The sequence below is a fragment of the Hyperolius riggenbachi genome, chromosome 10 (assembly GCF_040937935.1).
Source record: "Hyperolius riggenbachi isolate aHypRig1 chromosome 10, aHypRig1.pri, whole genome shotgun sequence".
NCBI lineage: Eukaryota > Metazoa > Chordata > Amphibia > Anura > Hyperoliidae > Hyperolius > Hyperolius riggenbachi.
Genome location: NC_090655.1, coordinates 223287460 through 223306449, shown reverse-complemented (window position 1 = coordinate 223306449; position 18990 = coordinate 223287460). Strand labels below are relative to the sequence as shown.

At 44.3% G+C, this 18990-nt stretch overlaps 1 protein-coding gene across 1 annotated transcript; it reads right to left on the bottom strand.

Annotated features, from left to right (window-relative positions):
- Nucleotides 1-1635: 1635 nt before the first annotated feature.
- On the bottom strand, nt 1636-18287 carry LOC137534607 (dermorphin peptides-like). Its single transcript, XM_068256193.1, has 3 exons — nt 18255-18287; nt 5259-5341; nt 1636-2125 (listed from the first exon to the last, which is right to left on the bottom strand). Exons 2-3 carry the CDS (start codon nt 5330-5332, stop codon nt 1753-1755), a joined length of 447 nt encoding a protein of 148 aa, XP_068112294.1. The 5' UTR covers nt 5333-5341; nt 18255-18287; the 3' UTR covers nt 1636-1752.
- Nucleotides 18288-18990: the final 703 nt, after the last annotated feature.

The window sequence follows — 18990 nt, the reverse complement described above, 5'->3', positions numbered from 1 at the left end:
GCCTCACTTGCCTCAAGGTCAGTGTTCACGACTCCACCATAAGAAAGACTGGGCAAAAACGGCCTGCATGGCAGATATTCAAGGCGCAAACCACTATTAAGCAACAACATTAATGCTTGTCTTAATTTTGCTCAAAAAAAAAAAAACCTCAATGATTGCCAAGACTTTTGGGAAAATACCTTGTGGACCGACGAGACAAAAAGTTGTTTTGGAAGGTGCGTGTCCCGTTACATCTGGTGTAGAAGTAACAGCATTTCAGCAAAAAAACATCATACCAACAGTAAAATATGGTGGTGGTGTGATGGTCTGGGGTTGTTTTGCTGCTTCAGGACCTGGAAGGCTTGCTGTGATAGATGGAACCATGAATTCTACTGTCTACCAAAAAATCCGGAAGGGGAATGTCCGGCCATCTGTTCATCAACTCAAGCTGAAGCGATCTTGGGTGCTGCAGCAGGACAATGACCCAAAACACACCAGCAAAGCCACCTCTGAATGGCTGAAGAACAAACAAAATGAAGACTTTGGAGTGGCCTAGTCAAAGTCCTGACCTGAATCCTATTGAGATGTGGCATGACCTTAAAAAGGCGGTTCATGCTAGAATTCTGCAAAGATGAGTGGGCCAAAATTCCTCAAGAGTGCTGTAAATGACTCGTTGCAAGTTATCGCAAACGCTTGATTGCAGTTATTGCTGCTAAGGGTGGCCCAACCAGTTATTAGGTTCATGGGGCAATTTTTTTCACATAGGGCCATGTAGGTTGAGTTTTTTCTCACTAAATAATAAAAATTATTTAAAACTGCATTTTGTGTTCAATTATGTTATCTTTGACTAATAGTTAACGGTTTTTGATGAGCAGAAACATTTAAGTGTGACAAACATGCAAAAGAATAAGAAATCAGGAACGGGGTAAATAGTTTCACATCACTGTACTGTTTGTACAGTAGGGGGCACTGTAACCAGGAAAAGAATGCTGTACCCATAGAGGATGGAGGTGGTGGCAGCGTGTGTACACCAAGGCTGCAGTCTGCATATGGAGACAGAAGCGAAGAGGCGCCGGCGGCTAGGACCCAGAAGAGCTTGATCATGGATGATGGGGTGCTGTCGGATTACTGCAAGAGGAGAGGAGCGCAGCGGCAAAAAATATCAGGTGAGATGCAGCAGGGGTTACTTAGTCAGTGAAGTGTAGTTTGGGTTGGCTGCAGGGGTCAGTGAAGTGTAGTAGGTGGTGGCAGCAGGGGTTAGTTAATTAAGTGTAGTGTAGTTGGTGCAGGGCCTGGTAGCAGGGGTTAGTGAAGTGTAGTAGGGGTTAGTGTAGCTTAGATAGAGAGTGGCGAGGGGAAAGGTCCATAAGACACCCCTGCACCATAGACGCACCTAGGTTTAGGGTTTTTTTTTTCCCCTGGTTTTTGCTCTAAAACTAGGTGCGTCTATTTTTTCTTATCCACACTAATAAGTCATTCCTGCTCACTCTGCATCTCTGTTCTTTAAAGTACATGTAGGAGAGCAAAAACATTCAGTGAAAGGAAACTAACACTGGGACACCTTGCAATCTTCAAATCCTAATTTATGGATTAACATGGTGATTGAACAGTTGGGAATGATTGGACCTCCCATAATACCAAAAAAGAAAACTAACATGGCGTATAAGTATCTTTATTAAGACACTTGACATTTATTCATAATGTAATCAGATGATATAAAACATGTTCCAGAGAGGTGGAAGATAATTATCTTCCAAATAGCCAAATATGCTCTCAATTTTCATCTTCCTCACTATCGCTTCCTTCTGCTGCGTTATCTTCCTCTGCAGCATTCTCATTCTCTTCCTCAGCCTCAATTTCTACTGCTCTCTTGTCTTTTTCCTCTTCATCATCCTCATTGTCTTCTTCCTCAGCATCACTTCTTGCTGTTCTCTTGTCTTCTTCCTCATCCTCATTGTCTTCTTCCTCAGCATCACTTTCTACTGCTCCCTTGTCTTCTTCCTCTTCAGCATCCTCATTGTCTTCCTCCTCAGCTGCTCTCTTTTCTTCTTCAGCATCCTCATAGTCTTCCTCCTCACCCTCACTTTCTACTGCTCTCTGTTCTTCCTCTTCGGTACCCTCATTGTCAACCTCATTTTCATGTCTCCTATGAAGAAATAAAGGTTTCCGACATCATTAGGAAATTTCATGACAGCAGTCCCTTATACAGTGCAGAAATGCTGTGCATTACCAGAAGGTTAGACTACAGGGAATCACATGGGGAGGTGTACAACTCCAATGTTCATTTTTGGTGCAAAAATGAATTTCTCTGTGTACATTACTGTAAAGCTACAAATACATATGTTCTCCCATGTCAATAACCTCATCTCCATTTATCCACTGAGTTTGAGACTCCTCAGCAGGGATGCTCATCCAATATTCGGGTATCTGAACGACCCAGATAATCCGAATTTTCCACTATCCGAACTGATCAGATTCTGGATATCTGTATAAATTCGAATAGCACTATCCGAGCAAATTTGGATATCTGAAATCCGGTCGGATAGTTAGTTTGGATACCCGAATAGAGGGTTTCAATGGCAATCACACTGGAAGGAGGGGGAGGGAGAACGAACAAGTGGAAGCAATTTAAGCTATTTAAAGGCCACTTCCAGTTTTGTATTCGGTTATCCGAATCAATTAGGATTTCCCGGATAATGGGTTCAGATATCCGATTCCATTCGGATTCCGGAATGTTCGGATATCCAATTCCGATACCTGGGTTAAGAAGGGGTAGCCGAGCATCCCTACTCAGCCATTATTGTAGTTCCTGCCGCTGTTATGGGGCATCTCCTGCTTGTCCTCTCACCTCCTCACTCTATAAAACTGAATGGGCTGCTCAGGCCTGGCAACACATTAATCTATCTATGAGAGGCTTTCGTCTACACAAAGCACTCACAAACATTTAGGCTACGTTCACAGTGCCTGTTGCATTCCCTACAAAAGCAGGAAAGCAAAATATCAGGAAAGCAGTGCCACACATAACCCATGGGTTGTCTCAGATACAATGAAACATAGTCAATGAAAAGTATGCTTCACTTACTGTTAAGCACATTTTGCGGTAACACTGTATGCAGTGCATTACCCTGTCGCACTCCATTCCACCGCAGTGCACCCTCTGCACTGTAAATGATGCATTGGTGGTGCATTGCAGTGTGGCAAGTCACATCACAGATAAGGCTGCTCAAATCCGGATCTGGGAGAAACCTGCATAGCTGCTATCGGGATATCTCCCAGTAAACCTGTGCGGGGAGGTCAAACTTACCTGTCTGACATGCTTTGTCTGTCCCTAGCACCTCCCACAATGCGATCCATGCGCATCACGTGACTACAAACACTTCCTCCTTCAACCCGGAACGGACCAAAGAAGACGTCAGACAGGTAAGCTTGACGCCCAGCCCACACAGGTTTACTGGGAGATATCCGGATTGAAACTATCCAAGTTTCTCCCGTATCCGGATTTGAGCAGCCATTATGCAGCCCTGCAATTAACCACTGTGAATGTGGCATAAAGAGAAAATTATCCAGCATGCGTAGGGAGCTTTTTAGCCTAATAACAAACATTTGTTACCATATTTGACTAATGTTTAATACAAGATTAATCATCATTTAGGAAAGAAAGGAATTGAAATTGTAGTTAACATTTTCATGTGATACAAGCCACCTACTTATGCCTATTGCCGTAGTGTCAGAAGTGCTGTTTGCAGAGTTACGGCCATTACCTCAGGCTCTCTCTCCTGTCTCTGGTCAGTGAATACAAGCAGGAAGTTCGCCACAAAATGCACCACATTCACTTTGTCATTAAAGTGACTCCGAGCTCATCTAAAAAATAAAAGTTGTACTCACCAGGGGCTTTCTCCAGCCCAGTGCTGGTTGGGAGGTCCCACGCCAGCGTCCTGGCTCCTCTCCTTCTCCCCGCTCCGGAATGGCTGACAGGCCGCAGACCGGGCGACACTCTCCCGAGTGTCGGGCTGCTTCTTCCGCATATGACGCGGATTACGTCACACGCCGGCTGCCTCGCGTCATCATGGCGGCTGGCGTGAAAGTACTGCGCATGCGCTTTAATCGCGCATGCGCAATACTTTCACGCCGGCCGCCGTGATGACGCGAGGCGGCCGGCGTGTGACGTAATCTGCGTCATATGCGGAAGAAGCAGCCCGACACTCGGGATAGTGTCGCCCGGTCTGCGGCCTGTCAGCCATTCCGGAGCGGGGAGAAGGAGAGGAGCCAGGACGCCGGCGTGGGACCTCCCGACCAGCACTGGGCTGGAGAAAGCCCCTGGTGAGTACAACTTTTATTTTTTAGATGAGCTCAGAGTCCCTTTAAAGTGACTCAGATGAGTCTCATCGCAATTTTTTTTTTTTTTTTTTTACTTACCCGGGGAGATTTTCATTCCCCTTTTCATAGAAAAAGTAGCCCCTTACTTTGTTCACCATCTGCAAAGGTGTAAATTCAAATATATATATATATATATATATATATATATATATATATATATCTCATTAACTCAGGAAGATAAGAAAAAGACAGCGAAAGCTCAATATGGTGCATGTTCACAACAAGAAGGTTATACTCACAAACAAGGGTTACCGCTGAGGCAACCACTGTGAATGCAGGTGAGGAGATTAGACCTGTCCTCACTCAGGGTTAAGAAGTCGCTCTGTAGATAGAAGGTAGGGGTGGGTCCCCCTTCCACCAGGGGTGGACACTATAAAGACTTTGATGAACAGAGGCACCAGCAGAATAAAAAAATTAAAAGTTTTAAAATATGCTGGGGAGGCAGTGGTGGACTTACCTCTGAAAGCAGACTAGACTACTTGTCTGACAAAAAGAAACCACTTATTAGTACCCCAATAGTTGCAACACATTTCACAGGACCAAGCCCGCCTCATCAGGCAATATAACACTGGACAAACAGTAGCTCTCAGGTAGCACGTATAGCACCTCTGTGACACAAGTGCTACCTGAGACGCGTTGCATCTATTGGGGTACTAATAAAGTGTTTATTTATGTCAGACAAGTAGTCTAGTCTGCTTTCGGAGGTAAGTCCACCACTGCCTCTCCAGCATGTTTTAAAACTTAATTATTGTTTTTATTCTGCTGGTGCCTCTGTTCAAAGTCATTAACTCAGGAAGACTAATGGCAATCAAGGCTCTATTGTGATTGTATTTTTCTCAAAATGAGTAAATGTACACTTTTCAACCAGCGGTTTTAACAATATAGCTCATTAAAATACTTACTCTTCATTAGAAAGGGACAAGGAAACCATCCCGAGGAAGAAAAGCAGCAACACGGATTTCTTCAAGCTCAGCATGCTGGAAATCTGGCAATGCATTTTGGAAAAGAGAAAAACAAAAAACCCCAAAAAGGTAGTAAATAATAATAAATAATAAGAAAACAAAAACCACTGACAGTTTGTGACTACAAAATTTCCTCACCATTTCCAAAATAAGCATTTAACAATCACATCAAATATGTCTAATAAATACTTATTATGCCTTAGTATAAAAGTATAATCTTACTGTTTATATTTACATGTGGAACATATTAATTATAACCTAATGTTCCATTTTCAAAGGTCTTTTAGGTTGACTGTCAATTGTTGTAAGCAGAATAGTGTCTGGATTTAACTTTACTGACTTTCCCAACATTTTGGGAAACTGTGGGCCAAATGCTATATAAAAAAAAAAAAAAAAAAAAAAAAAAAGTACTATGAAAAATATTTAGTATTTTCTTGCTTGCTGGTGGTTTAAAATGCATTTTAATCACAAAGTGGGAAAATATCACCAAGGTTAAAAGTCAGGAGAAAAAGTGAATTGCATATGGACCTGTCTCCTAAATAGAATGTCAGCGAGACAAAACATTTAGCCTTACAAGCGAATCAAATGCCAAAGTTATTTTTATTATAGTACTAAACCCATAAAAAAAAAAAAAAAAAAACACATTACCTGTAAACCGTAAGAGTTAAACAGGAGAACAACAAAGCCTAAATTATGTTCCTTTGACTGTAAAGTAATAAAGGGATGATAGCCCTGTATATACTTAGTTCAGTAAGCACACAATCTACACACTATGCTTTGGAGCGGTTCTCTGTGTGGAAGTCTAGGTTGGCTTATATAGTGAAGGCAATCTGGTCACATGGTTTCCAGTTTTGATTAAAAGTTGACTTTAAAATCGTGTTCATATACAAATATTTACTAGTAAAAAATACTCACGGCTTAAGTTGACAGTGCCATTTTTTGTAATACAGAGAATATACATCCTATGCTTTGTAATGACAAAAAAGTACTTCCTAGCCCTACAAAGACAAACGGATTATTTGTTTGAACTAAAACAAGTTGAGAAAAATCAATTTCGATAGACCAATTTCTAAAAAAAAAAAAAAAAAAAAAAGCTAAGAAAAACCAGCAAAGCTAAAGTATCATTGCTACAATTGTTCAAAATTATATAACGTAGGATTTTCACACAAAGATTATAAACCCTTCCCTGCTTTGGTGGGAGGGTCTACAGTGATTACCCTCTCCAAGAGACAAATATATGGAGCACATATCCAAAAAGGGCAACTTTGAAAAACTGAAAGACAGTGAAAATATGGTGCCACAGGTGGCAGCCTCGGCACACAGATCCATCCTTTTCCTAATTTTTTCCTCTTCCTGTTTTTCACAGTGGCCGGACCTCATTAGCACTCCGCCACTGAACAGAACCAGCCTGGTGAGCTTCAGCCCCCAGCTGCAGTCTAAAGGTGCGTACGCACGCACTACTGTAACAAAGGACGGGTTCGTCAGACCCTCCCGCTGGGCGGGCATTCTGATGACAGTAGGACGTGTGTACAGTCTGTTGGCAGACTGATAAGACTGTTTGACAGATCTGCTCAGCGCACACCCCCAACCAGGACCCAAGACTTCACTCATGAGTCCCTGTGCACAAGGTAAGAGTCCCACCAGAGTAAGGCACTCAACCCACCCAGCTGCCAAGATAAACCTGCAAAAAAGCAAGCATGCCTGCTAATGCTTCCCTACTGCACAGCCACTGTCTCCCTCGATTGCACTGCACCCCTGCCAGCGCATCTGTTTGCCCTGTGACCTCAGATACACCACTATCTAGAAATCTAAATTTCTAAAGTTCTAAAATCTAGACCACTGCTACACCATCAATGGTGCATACCAGACTGCCCCATGAGTGGCTCTCAGCAACTAAGACCACTGCCTCAACCACATGATCCCCACCTAGGAAGGAACCTTGAGACCTCTCTGCAAAACAGGAAAACCAAACACTGGATGACTGAAGTAAAGCCAATATTACAGGCCTGCTATGACTGCACTGATTGCTCAGCCCTTAAACCCTCAAATGGCAACCTGGATGAATGGGCAGACATGTCCTACATCAACTTCTGCAAAGAAATGTGCATCCTGTCAAAGTCCTATAGACTGTTTTCCAACAACAAACCTTGGTTCAACAACAGGCTATGGCCTCAATTCACTAAGATCATGCTAGAGATAAGGCAAGAGAAAAATTAAAAAAAAATAAAAAAAAAATTACCTCCACACGTGAGAGAGTCATCTTACCTCTTCATTCCTTAAGTTACTCCTCTGTAGTTAATTTCACATGCAGCTAATTAACAGCCTGTCTAACTCTGGAGTATTTTAAGTATTGGAGAGTTAATTTAAAGACAGAAGAGTTAACTTTAGGCTTGCCTGAGGTAAAAGGTTTCCTGAATACTACATGCCTCATCACCATGGTAACAACTCTAGAAGAGTTATTAAAGACAGGAGATAAGTTTAGTAAATTGAGGCCATTGTCTGCTATGTAGAGCCAAAGAGGCAGCCCTCAAAGTGCAACTCCGAGCATCCATAGAGCCAAAGATCTGAACAGGATCTACTGTAGGTTTGAAGAAAACCAGTCATACGCAAACAAAAAAAGGACGCAGGTAGTCAAGTTTACACCTTCTCCTCATAGACGTGAGTCACTAACACTCCACCCACCAAGGTTGTGTCCTGTTCCAAATCCCGTTCTTGCTGTACACAAACTACTGCACCTCAATGAACAGCTGTCAAGGCCATCATGTTTGCCAACACCACCACTATCCTTGGCCTTATAGATGAGATTGATGAACAAGCCAAGAGATTGAGAATATATGGAACTGGTGCAAGGCAAAAAAGCCTGCCAGTGACGTAGCTAAGGAACTATGGGCCCCAGTGTGAATTTGACATTGCCCCCCCCCCCATGCATAACTAATACGGCGTACCAAAACCTGCCATTGACAACCACAGTGTCAGAGAAGCAAGAAGGGGATGGGGAACAGCTTATTAATGATTACCATTTAAAGCATCTATAGAAGTGATTACCAGCACAGGGCCAATAAAGAGCTAATACTGTAGTTGAGGGAGGGCCCTATGAGGCTCCTCTGGCCCAAAGGCCCGATGCAGTCGTGACCTTTGCAACCCCTCTTGCTATGCCACTGAAGCTTACCCTAAACATGGCTAAAGCCATGGAACTGATCAGTGACTTCAGGATAGCCACCCCCTGAACTTGCCCCCATCCACATCAAAAGCACCAAGGTCACACGAGACCAAGACACCTGCTTCCTGGGCACCATCATATATAGTGTCCTAAAGGTGGTAGGCAAATGCCAAGTACAGAAGAAAGCCCAACAATGACTGTTCTTCCCGTGGCACTTGAAAAATTTGATTCAGCACTATGATCTTCAAACATTGTAAAGATCAGGAGCCTCCACGGATGACAAGTACAAACTACAGAGAGTCATAAGTCCTTTCAAAAGGATCACTGGTACCCCCTTCCCACTGTTCCAGTGCCATCAAGATAGCAACCCCCCCCCCCCCTTTGTCCTGGCAACTGTTATCTTAATCTTCTCCCTTCAGGCCACAATATAGGTCTTAAGCACCCCCCCCCCCCCCACACACACACACACGTTTAACAGCAGTCTTTTATGCAGCACAATTGTTGAACAACTTTTGTTGGGAAGCAAGTTGAAACAGTGAAAGTATTTTGCTATTGTTCAAAAAGCTGATAAGAAGTGGGTTGACTTCTTATCAGTCTTATCAGCTTTTTGAACAATAGCAAAATAGTTTTCTAGCTGTTTCAACTTGTTTCACAACAAAAGTTGTTCAATGGTCCTGCATAAAAGACTGCTGTCGAGCATGTGTATGGGGCTTTATGCCCCTGAAAGCAAGGGTGCACATCTAGCACTGATAGCATATAGTGAACCTATAGCTAATACATTAAACAGAGCCATATCAAGCCAACTTGCATACAGCCTGTTTCAGGCTTTATGGTTCTCATCAGGGCATTGTACATGGTTTGATATGGCTCTATGGGATAGGGCTTTGACCAGTACTAAGGAATTCCCAGATAGTTCATGGTGACCCAGAGCCACCAGGTTTTGGATATTTTTTCCAAGTGGTAGCATGTATATGATAAACAAAAGGGATGGTAATGAGTCCTGGGGCACACCGTATTTTAGTGGTCAAAGGATGGACAGAAAAGGCTCCAAGGATAGGTTTTGGGTTCCCTTGGAAAGCCAAGAAGGTGTTGAACCACTGGACAAACAACCACTGGAGAACTAAACAAGGTTTCATGATTAACTGTATCAGAGATACTGAGAGAACCAGGAGGATTTGTATAAATTATGTTCCTATCCCAATTTATGGTGATATTTGATTCTGAAATTAAGGTGCGTTTTTTGCTACAGTGAGTACTTTTTACCTTAAACAATTAAAAGTACTGTTAATAGGAAACATTAGGGAGAAAAGGTTAATGGGGAAGGTTAGCTAAAATGATTATGTAAGCGGGTGTAACTCTGCATAGTTTTGCATCCCCACCACTATGGTTTTCCTATTACATTTCCCAATTAGACTTGTCCCCCCCTCCCTTATACACATTCCCTCATTCAGTGAGCTCCCATATGTTTCCCTTGTGGTCTACTGGCACCAATACACCTTTCTTGTAGTTTAGTGAACCCCATATGCTTCCCTGGTGGTGTGGTCTGATAGGTCCCCTTTATATAAATGGTGGTCTAGCACTAGTCCTTCATAGTTCCCCTGATGGTCATGGGTGTCCCCTATAAATGCACTGGTAGTCTAGTGGGTCTCCCATATTTCCCTGGTGATCTAGAGGGTCGACTTTAGTTGCCCTGGTGGTCTAGTGGGTAGGTGGATGAGCTCCGGATGAAATCCAAATGAGTTTCATTCAAATTTCGTCCAGATAATTAGTGCAGCTGAGTGGGTGGGGGGGGGGGGGGGGGGGTTTAAACTTACCCAGAAGCCATCTTCTTTAACCCATCTCATGTTGTGTCTCACGCCATGTTCCAATTCCCACCACTGCTTCCGGATTGAAGGAGGAAGCGTAGTAGTCACGTGACGCAGCTTGAAGCGCAACATGGGATGAGCATGGGATTAAAGAAAACCCCCACCCATTCACCCGCACTAATTATCTGGATGAAATTCATTCAGATTTCATCCAGAGTTGCCCTGGTGGTGTAGTGTGTTCCCTATAGCTGCCATGGTGGGTATTTTATACCTGCCCTGGTGCATAGTGGGTATTTTAACTCCCCTCTCCTCGTTTCCACCAACAAGCAAATACCCCCTCTTATATTGGCATCCAGCCTCCTACAGCTGCTTAGTTCATGGTTGTCATCAGGCCGGGTCCTGACACTTGCTGCCAGCAATCACTATGATCAGCAGCAATCATAGTGATCACATGATTAGGAGCCATTCAGCATGGATCCTGATCAGTGAGGGGAAATATTAGCTGTCATATGACAAATGAATCTCCCCCTTTGGGTGCAGGCAGTCATGGTGGGAGCAGCAGGACCAAGGTCAGTTCCAGATACATCCTGGCAGAAGCTAACAGCCACAAACAGGACATACATGGATCACAGACAGAAAATGAATCGTTCCCCATTAGAGGACAGCGAGAGAGCGCACGAGATGACAAGTTTTGGGCTAGTCCATCTCCTCATGGCAGATTCTCAGGGTTTTCATTGTTTTCAACAGCATTTCCTGTCCTGAACAGCAGTTGCAAAGTCTAACTGACAAAAGTGTGCAAGTGATTAGGAAGGCTGGCAGGTATCTTACTATTTTGGCAGTTAAACTGAGGTTCAAGAAATTCTGTTGAAAAGAAAATCCTGAAAATCCCTCATGAGGAGATGGACTTGCCCAAAACCTGTCGGTTCTGTCAGATTTAAGCTGCCTACTTTTTCACAATAGTGGTCCTTTAACAGCTGGTTGCCAAGGGGTAGGAACACATGATTTCAGGGGGCAGGGCCCAGACAAATTGTGAATACCCATTCCTCCGTAAGGAGTGGGACTCACTGCAGGGAATGCTAGCTGTTGAATAACAGATTGGTGGGGGCAGGGCCATGTGATCACAGGGGGTGGGGTCTAGCAGTTATTTCCTGTCTGCCTGAAACAGCCACGTCCTTAGTCCTAGGGGTTTTTTTTTTATTATTTTTTTTTATCTACGAGGTGCAAAAATCAAACAATGTTCTTCTAAACACCAATATTGACAGTAAAATCACAAGTCAGGCTCATGTTTTATCAGCAGGTCTGATGATGTTGTAACTGTTGATGTTTGTTATTCTTTCTCACCTGTTATTGGTTTTTCTTGTGATACCAGATATTTGTATTTACTATAAAGGCACATATTTATGATCAAACAGCAGAGTTTTCTTCAGCATAAATAATACACAGTCATGGTAAAAAAAAAAAAAATATTGTAGGATAACAGAAGAAACAGATCTGAGAGCCCAATCTGGGTAGTAGATTAGGCTGTTTCAATAAACAAGTACAAATTATACTCACAAAATTGGGTTGCAATAAAGGCAACCACTCGTGTCTGCAGGTGGGGAAATACCATCCCCACTCGGCCTTTAGGTCCTAGAAGGTCGCTCCTCCAAAGGAGTGATTTGTGGGTCGAGGTATCGACCAAATTTCCCCTACTAGCAGGAGTGGTGTGTTATCTATTTACGAACAAGTAGGAGGCGCCCGGGAAAGGATGTACAAGTGTAAATGTAAACTCTATAAGGCAGTATCCAACAAGATATGTAAAAATAGGTTGTCCTACCTTATAGGTGTCCCATTAGGGATAGAGACAAATGGAAGTTCAAGTAACAATGGTTTATTTAAATGGTGCACTAGACATTTGTCTCTATCCCTAATGGGACACCTATAAGGTAGGACAACCTATTTTTACAAATATTGTTGGATACTGCCATAGAGTTTACATTTACACTTGTATATCCTTTCCTGGACACCTCCTACTTGTTCTTAAAATGTTAAAAAAAGATACCCTGTGAAAACCTGTGTTATTTTGTAACATTTTTGAAATGTAGGTATTCAATCTTAATTAAAACTGCAGGATTCAATTCATATATCTAAACAATTAAAACAACTTTTCAAAATCTTCTCTTAAATCTAATCCTACAAAAATACAATTTCTAGTGAGGAATAAATCAGGACATCTCACATTTACTGTATTCAAAGAGAAAAAAAAACAAAACAAAAAAAAAACACACACACACGTGGATAGAAATGGCCGGAACATCAGATTTTGGCCTCAATTCACTAAGCTTATCTCCTGTCTTGAATAATGTTTCTGGATTTATAACCATGGTGAAAAGGCATGTAGTATTCACGAAACATTTTACCTCAGGCAAACCTAAAGTTAACTCTTCTGTCTTTAAGTTAAGGTGAGATCTCCAAGTTAACTCTTCAATCCTTAAAATAACTACAGAATTCTGAAGTTAAAGACAGGCTGTTAATTTAACTACAGAAGAGTTAACAACCTCCTTGGCGGTTATCCTGAGCTAGGGTCGGAGGTGGAAAACCGCAGCTAAGAGCAATGATCCCGACCTCTGCTCAGGGTAGCCGCCGGAGGCTGAATGCAGAGCAATGCGCGCAGCGGGAGCGTTTCTACATACCTCCCGGGGATCCCGACGTCAGCTGGCAATCTTCTTCCTCTCCTCCGGGGCTCTGCTTCCTGCTGGTGAGATCGCCGGCTGTTATGATGACAGCCAGCAATTTCACTTTAAAGTTGCAGCGCCACCCGGAGGCCTAACTACAGTGCTGGAGCCAGGGAGGTGAGCGATTGCTGGACTGCTGCAGGTCTCCGTGACAGCATGATTTTTTTCCAGGTTTTAGGGTCTGAAAGGGTGCAAAAAAAAAATTGCACCGCTTTTAGACCCTAAAATCCGGAAAGAATCAGAATGCCAAGGGGGTTAAACATTGAAGAGATAAGATAACTTTGTGGCGACAAGTTTTCTCTTGCCTTATCTCCAGCATGATCTTAGTTAATTGAGGCCTTTGGGTTTGTGAACTGCAAACGTGAACTTCCGCAAAAGTTCGAGTTCACGCAAGTGGCCATAGATTTCAATGGGCAGGTGAATTTTAAAACATACAGGGACTATTTCTGGCCACAAAAGTGATGGAAAACTTGTTTCAAGGGGTCTCGCACCTGGAGGGGCATGCTAGATTGGGATACATGCCAAACGTCCCTCGGAAAATTACGTTTGATGCAGAGTAGGGTTATAATCCCTAAAAGGCAGGATTTTTTTGATTCATTGAAACATTTATAAAATTCTACAAAGTTTTTTTTTCCCTGATATGATACTTTGATAACTGGTAATTCCAGAGCTAATGCCTGCTGACAAGTGCTGACCTGTACGGTGCCATAAAGAACTTGTGCTGTGTACAAACACCTGTGCCTTCTCAAGTTGTGAATGTAAAAGCAATCTCTAATCCAACAAAACTGAGAAGCATCACACAGAAAATTTACCTGCAGATAAATTGCAAGCTTGAAGGAGCACTGTGGGGAGTGGACACTCCCCTGAAAAATGTGATGGTGATCGGAATGGATCTACCATGATCCCGGATGGAGTTCCCGTTCAGTGTTGCCTGACCCGCTGCTACTCCTGTGTAGTCTTTCAGCTTCCACATCAGGATATTATGGATAGCTTGAAGCTGTACCTTGTGGCCGCTCTCCAGAAATACTACAAGGTAAATCATGCGCTGCCAGAGAAGACTATGGTGTACCGAGATGGAGTGTGAGATGGACAGCACAGTGCAGAATTATGAGATCCCGCAGTTACAGATCTGCTTTGGTACTTTTCAAAACGATTCACCTCACATAATTGTCATTGTAGTGCAGAAAAGGATCAGCACCAATCTGTACTGCTCCGTGTCCAGAGCATTTGTCACCTTTGCTTCCGGTACTATCGTGGACCACACTGTCACCATCACCAACTGCGACTGGGTGGATTTCTTCCTGCTCTCCCACCATGTCAGGCAAGGATGGACACACACACACAGGTTGACTTTCAAATTGTGCCACATGTACTGGAACTAGTGTTGGGTGAACACCTGGATGTTTGGGTTCGGGCCGAACATGGGCCAGATGTTCGGCCCGAACCCAATGCAAGTCAATGGGGACCCGAACATGCCGCAATACGGCTCCCCTATGGGGTCACAGGCATAAGGGGGGGGGGGGGAGCATGCCCCGATCGCGGGGGGGGGGGGGGGTCGGAAATTCCCCCCACCCCCTCCGCTAGCGCTCCCCCCCTCTGCCCGCTTCCCCATAAAAAAAAGTTTGCGTAAAGTTAAATAGTACCGGTGGTGGCTGCTGCAGTGGCTGGCTGGCAGTGGTGTGAGTGAGGAGGAGGAGTCCGAGTAGGGCGCGTTGAGGCTGGGCAGCGGGCGGTTCAGCGGTAGTACCCTTGTGGTACTTCCGCCCTTTCTCTGACCTCACGTCCTCTACGTGATAATGCATACGAGGGTACGCTTCACGCGTACCCTCGTATGTGTCATCACGTAGAGGATGTGAGGTCAGAGAAAGGGCGGAAGTACCACAAGGGTACTACCGCTGAACCGCCCGCTGCCCAGCCTCAACGCGCCCTACTCGGACTCCTCCTCCTCCTCACTCACACCACTGCCAGCCAGCCACTGCAGCAGCCACCACCGGTACTATTTAACTTTACGCAAACTTTTTTTTATGGGGAAGCGGGCAGAGGGGGGGGGGGAGGGGGGGGGAGCGCTAGCGGAGGGGGTGGGGGGAATTCCCGACCCCCCCCACGATCGGGGCATGCTCCCCCCTTATGCCTGCGACCCCATAGGGGGGCCGTATTCGGCCGAACAGGGGCCCTGTTCGGCCAGGCATTGAGCAGTTCGGGCGAACCCGAACAGTTTGGCCGAACACCATCAGGTGTTCGGCCGAACTCTAACATCACCCGAACAGGGTGATGTTCTGCAGAACCCGAACAGTGGCGAACATTGTTCGCCCAACACTAACTGGAACTGGCCTGGTACCATCCGGGTGTCAGCAACCTGCAAATATGCCCACAAGCTGGCTTGCCTGTCCAGGCAGTTCCTTCACCATGAGCCTTCCATTCAGCTGTGTGATAAGTGTTGGGAGCAACGGGCATCGTTTTTGCCCATTGCCCACACAATTACCTTGCTTTGAATAGCCTTGCATTTTGTTTATTTTTCTGTCCAGGGATCATGCTCTAGATCCCTTCCAAAACTGATTTATATAACGATGCAAAATAAACCAAACAGTTAATGTGTTGAGTGTGAGTATCCCACTCAAGAGAGCTTGGGCATCACAGTATGCTTACTAATAGGGGCATACAAACATCAAGAGGCGCTAAGGGGTTTAAAAGTGGTGACACCTCTGCTAACAGTTCCGCCACTTTCTGCTTACAGCGAGGGTCCAGTAGTGTTGCCACCCAGTACAGGCCTTTGAGCAAGGCTTGGTGTACAGAGGCGCCAGAGTAGAATAAAAACGTTTAAAAACCCGTCTAAAAGAGGAGGATGTTCAGGTGGAGTTACCTCCCTCGAAAATATAACTCAAAAGTGTCACAATATATCAATACAAAAATGTTATTTAACTCCACTTAGCGCAACACGTTTCGCAGGTGTGGTCCTGCCTCATCAGGCAAAAGGGAGCATAACTAAGACAAACATAATGACCCATAGAAATAACTTAAAATAAAGGCGCAGTATAAAAACATGAGACATGTTAAAATGGTAACATTTTTGTTCATAAAACTTTACCGCAAGTTTACCGCTCAAAACAGCGGACTTTCCCGACCATTTAGCAAAGTGTTCATTCATAAAAGCTGTTACCGCATGAAAATCTGACATTCCTGAGCAGTGCAGGAAATTACCGCCTTAGGCGGAGATTATCCTAACCCGTCACTGAAGGTTAATTCATAAAGATTAGAGCAGACGGAATGTGTGCGCGGAGAAACCTGGCTGTTTAGATAAGGCGATAAGCCAGCAGTAACAGGCAAGCTAATGGAGAGACAGACCTCCCAGGCAGCTGCAGCAAGAGAAGAACAAAAACTGCATCCCAGAATACCAAGGCTGTGTTTTTAACCTCTTGGGTACCTGTTTTCAAATAAATTTCACATTAGAAAGCCTGCATGTGTAACATTTCTTGAAGTTCTTCTAAGCTGTGGCAATTAAATACTGTTTAGAAAGACTAAATAGATTCAGAGCAAACAGAGGCAGTTTTAAAAAGAATGCACATGTAAAGGGATACTGGGGCTGCCTCCTTATAACAACTGTCTCTGCATGGAGAAAATGTATCAACTCAGCAGCACCACCAGTTTAGTGCAGGAATTCCCCGACCTATTATCACAAGTGTAAACATTTTTATGAATTAGCACACAAAAGTCGACTATACCGATGCAGCGTTTTCCCTCCGGATTTTTTATGAATAGAGCCCAATGCAGTAAAACTCGCTCTATGTCTAAAAATTGCATTTAATTGATCATAAAACATCCAAAAGAATCCAAAGTGTACACACAAGTTAATAAATAGCCATAGTTGTCAAGTGATATGCTAAAGTTAATCAGCTTCTAGATTAAAGGATAGTCAGTTTAGTAAGTATAACATATAGTACTATTTTATGGCCCTAGAGCTTACATGCAAGGAGAATTCCTAGCAGTCTAAATTGTTATAATAAAATTCAACACCACAGCAAGCGTGACTTACCTCAATGGGATTAAATGCAGAAGTGAGCACCTCTGTGTAGATGTGCGAGGGGCTCTGCTTATATAGGGAGTGTGGTTGCACTAATTGATCCTAATGCACCAATCAAAATCTGCCATGTCAGCAGGGTGTGCCAATTTAAGCACACCTGGAAGTGGTCATGAGGCAGGACCACATGCATAGACATTAGGGCTGCATGGTGGCATAGTGGTTAGCACTCTCACCTTGTAAGTGCAGGGTCCCTGGTTTGAATCCCAGCCAAATCAACATCTGCAAGGTTTTTTTTATGTTAAGTCTCATCAATTTAGTAATTATAGTAGTAGAGGAACTCTGCGAATAGGCAGTATCTCTTTCAGAACTAGTCACCGGCATTAGTTGTTAAAAAATAATAAAATATGTCATATTGCATTATTTGTGAAACTGCTAGCAAACCAACAGTGTCCCCATCTAGTGGTGAAAGTATATATGATAGCCCATGAGGCAGGACCGCATAAATAGACATTAGGGCAGCATAGTGGCATAGTGGTTAGTACTCTTGCCTTGTAAGTGCAGGGTTCCTGGTTTGAATCCTAGCCAAGTCAACATCTGCAATGTTGTTTTTTTTAAATATTAAGTCTCATCAATTTAGTAATTATAGTGGTAGAGGAACTCTGCGAATAGGCAGTATCTCTTTCAGAACAAGTCACCGGTATTAGTTGTTAAAAAATGCATTGTTAAATGCATTATTTGTGAAACTGCTAGCAAACCAATAGATTAAAAGACTATATACATTGTTAACACCATTTTTTTTTGGTGGTCAGGTAACAGTGTCACCATCTAGTGGTGAAAGTACCGTATTTTTCGGACAATAAGACGCACTTTTTCTCCCCCAAAAGTGGGGGGTAGAGTCAGTGCGTCTGATAGTCTGAATGTACAGACCAGTGACTGTTTGTCCTTGTCCCTGTGTGTCTGGCATCTCTGTCCCTCCTCCGTGTGTGCAGAGTCCCTTCCATGTGTGCAGAGTCCCATGTTCCTGTGTGTGCTGTCTGTGTCCTTGCGTTTGATGTCCCCATGTGCATTGTCCAATGTCGCTGTGTCAGCATCCGATGTCCCCGTGTGCGGTGTCCCGTGTATCCACCTTAACTTCTTCCCTGACTCCTCAGGAAGCAGCCAGCAGCTTTGATGATGAGATGTAGCCATCGACCAATCAGGCGGGGGGCGCTGCCCCAAACCGCCAATTGCATTGCTCACTTCTCCTGCATCCTTCTTCTTACAGGACGCGATAGTCCCGCGGGCGTGATGATGCTCAACACTGGGGCCAATCACTGCACATCGGGGGCAGAGCTTCAGCGTGACAGTGACGGCCGTTACATCATTGGGGCCAATCACTGCGCAAGGTGGGCGGAGCTTTAGCGCGACAGTGATAGCCTTACATCATTGCGGCCAATCACTGCACAAGGTGGGTGGAGCTTCAGCGCGACAGTGACGGCCTTACATCATTGCGGCCAATCACTGCACAAGGTGGGCGGAGCTTCAGTGGCCTGTACTCAGCTGTGTTAACCACGGCTTATCTAGCACTGTGCTTCCAGGTTGTATGTGGTGGATAGCAGCAGATGGTGAATTGTTCTGCAGGAACTACAAGTTGGTGAGAGCATTCCTTTGAAGCCTGAGTGCTGTAAGTGGTGGTCTGGGGAAGCGTCCCCCTCCCTGATTTGTCCATGGCTACTTCCTGATCAGCCTGAGGAGTCGGGGGAGAAGGTATGGTATGTAGGACACAGGGACACTGTAGAAACGGGGACACTGCACACAAGGACACATCTGACACAGGATACCACACACAGGCATGTGACACAGGGGGACACGAAACCCATGGATGGGACACTGCACACATGGATAGGACACAGGGGGACACCACAGACATTGACACAAGGGGACACTGTACATGTGGATGTAACACGACACAGCGCACAGGGACACGAGGACACCC

Excerpts from the sequence above, each read along its gene's own strand:
- LOC137534607 (XM_068256193.1), bottom strand. The coding sequence starts at position 5,332 with ATGCTGAGCTTGAAGAAATCCGTGTTGCTGCTTTTCTTCCTCGGGATG. Across the intron at positions 2,126-5,258 it reads TTGTCCCTTTCTAATGAAGA|GAGACATGAAAATGAGGTTG; the intron begins GTAAGTATTTTA and ends ATTTCTTCATAG.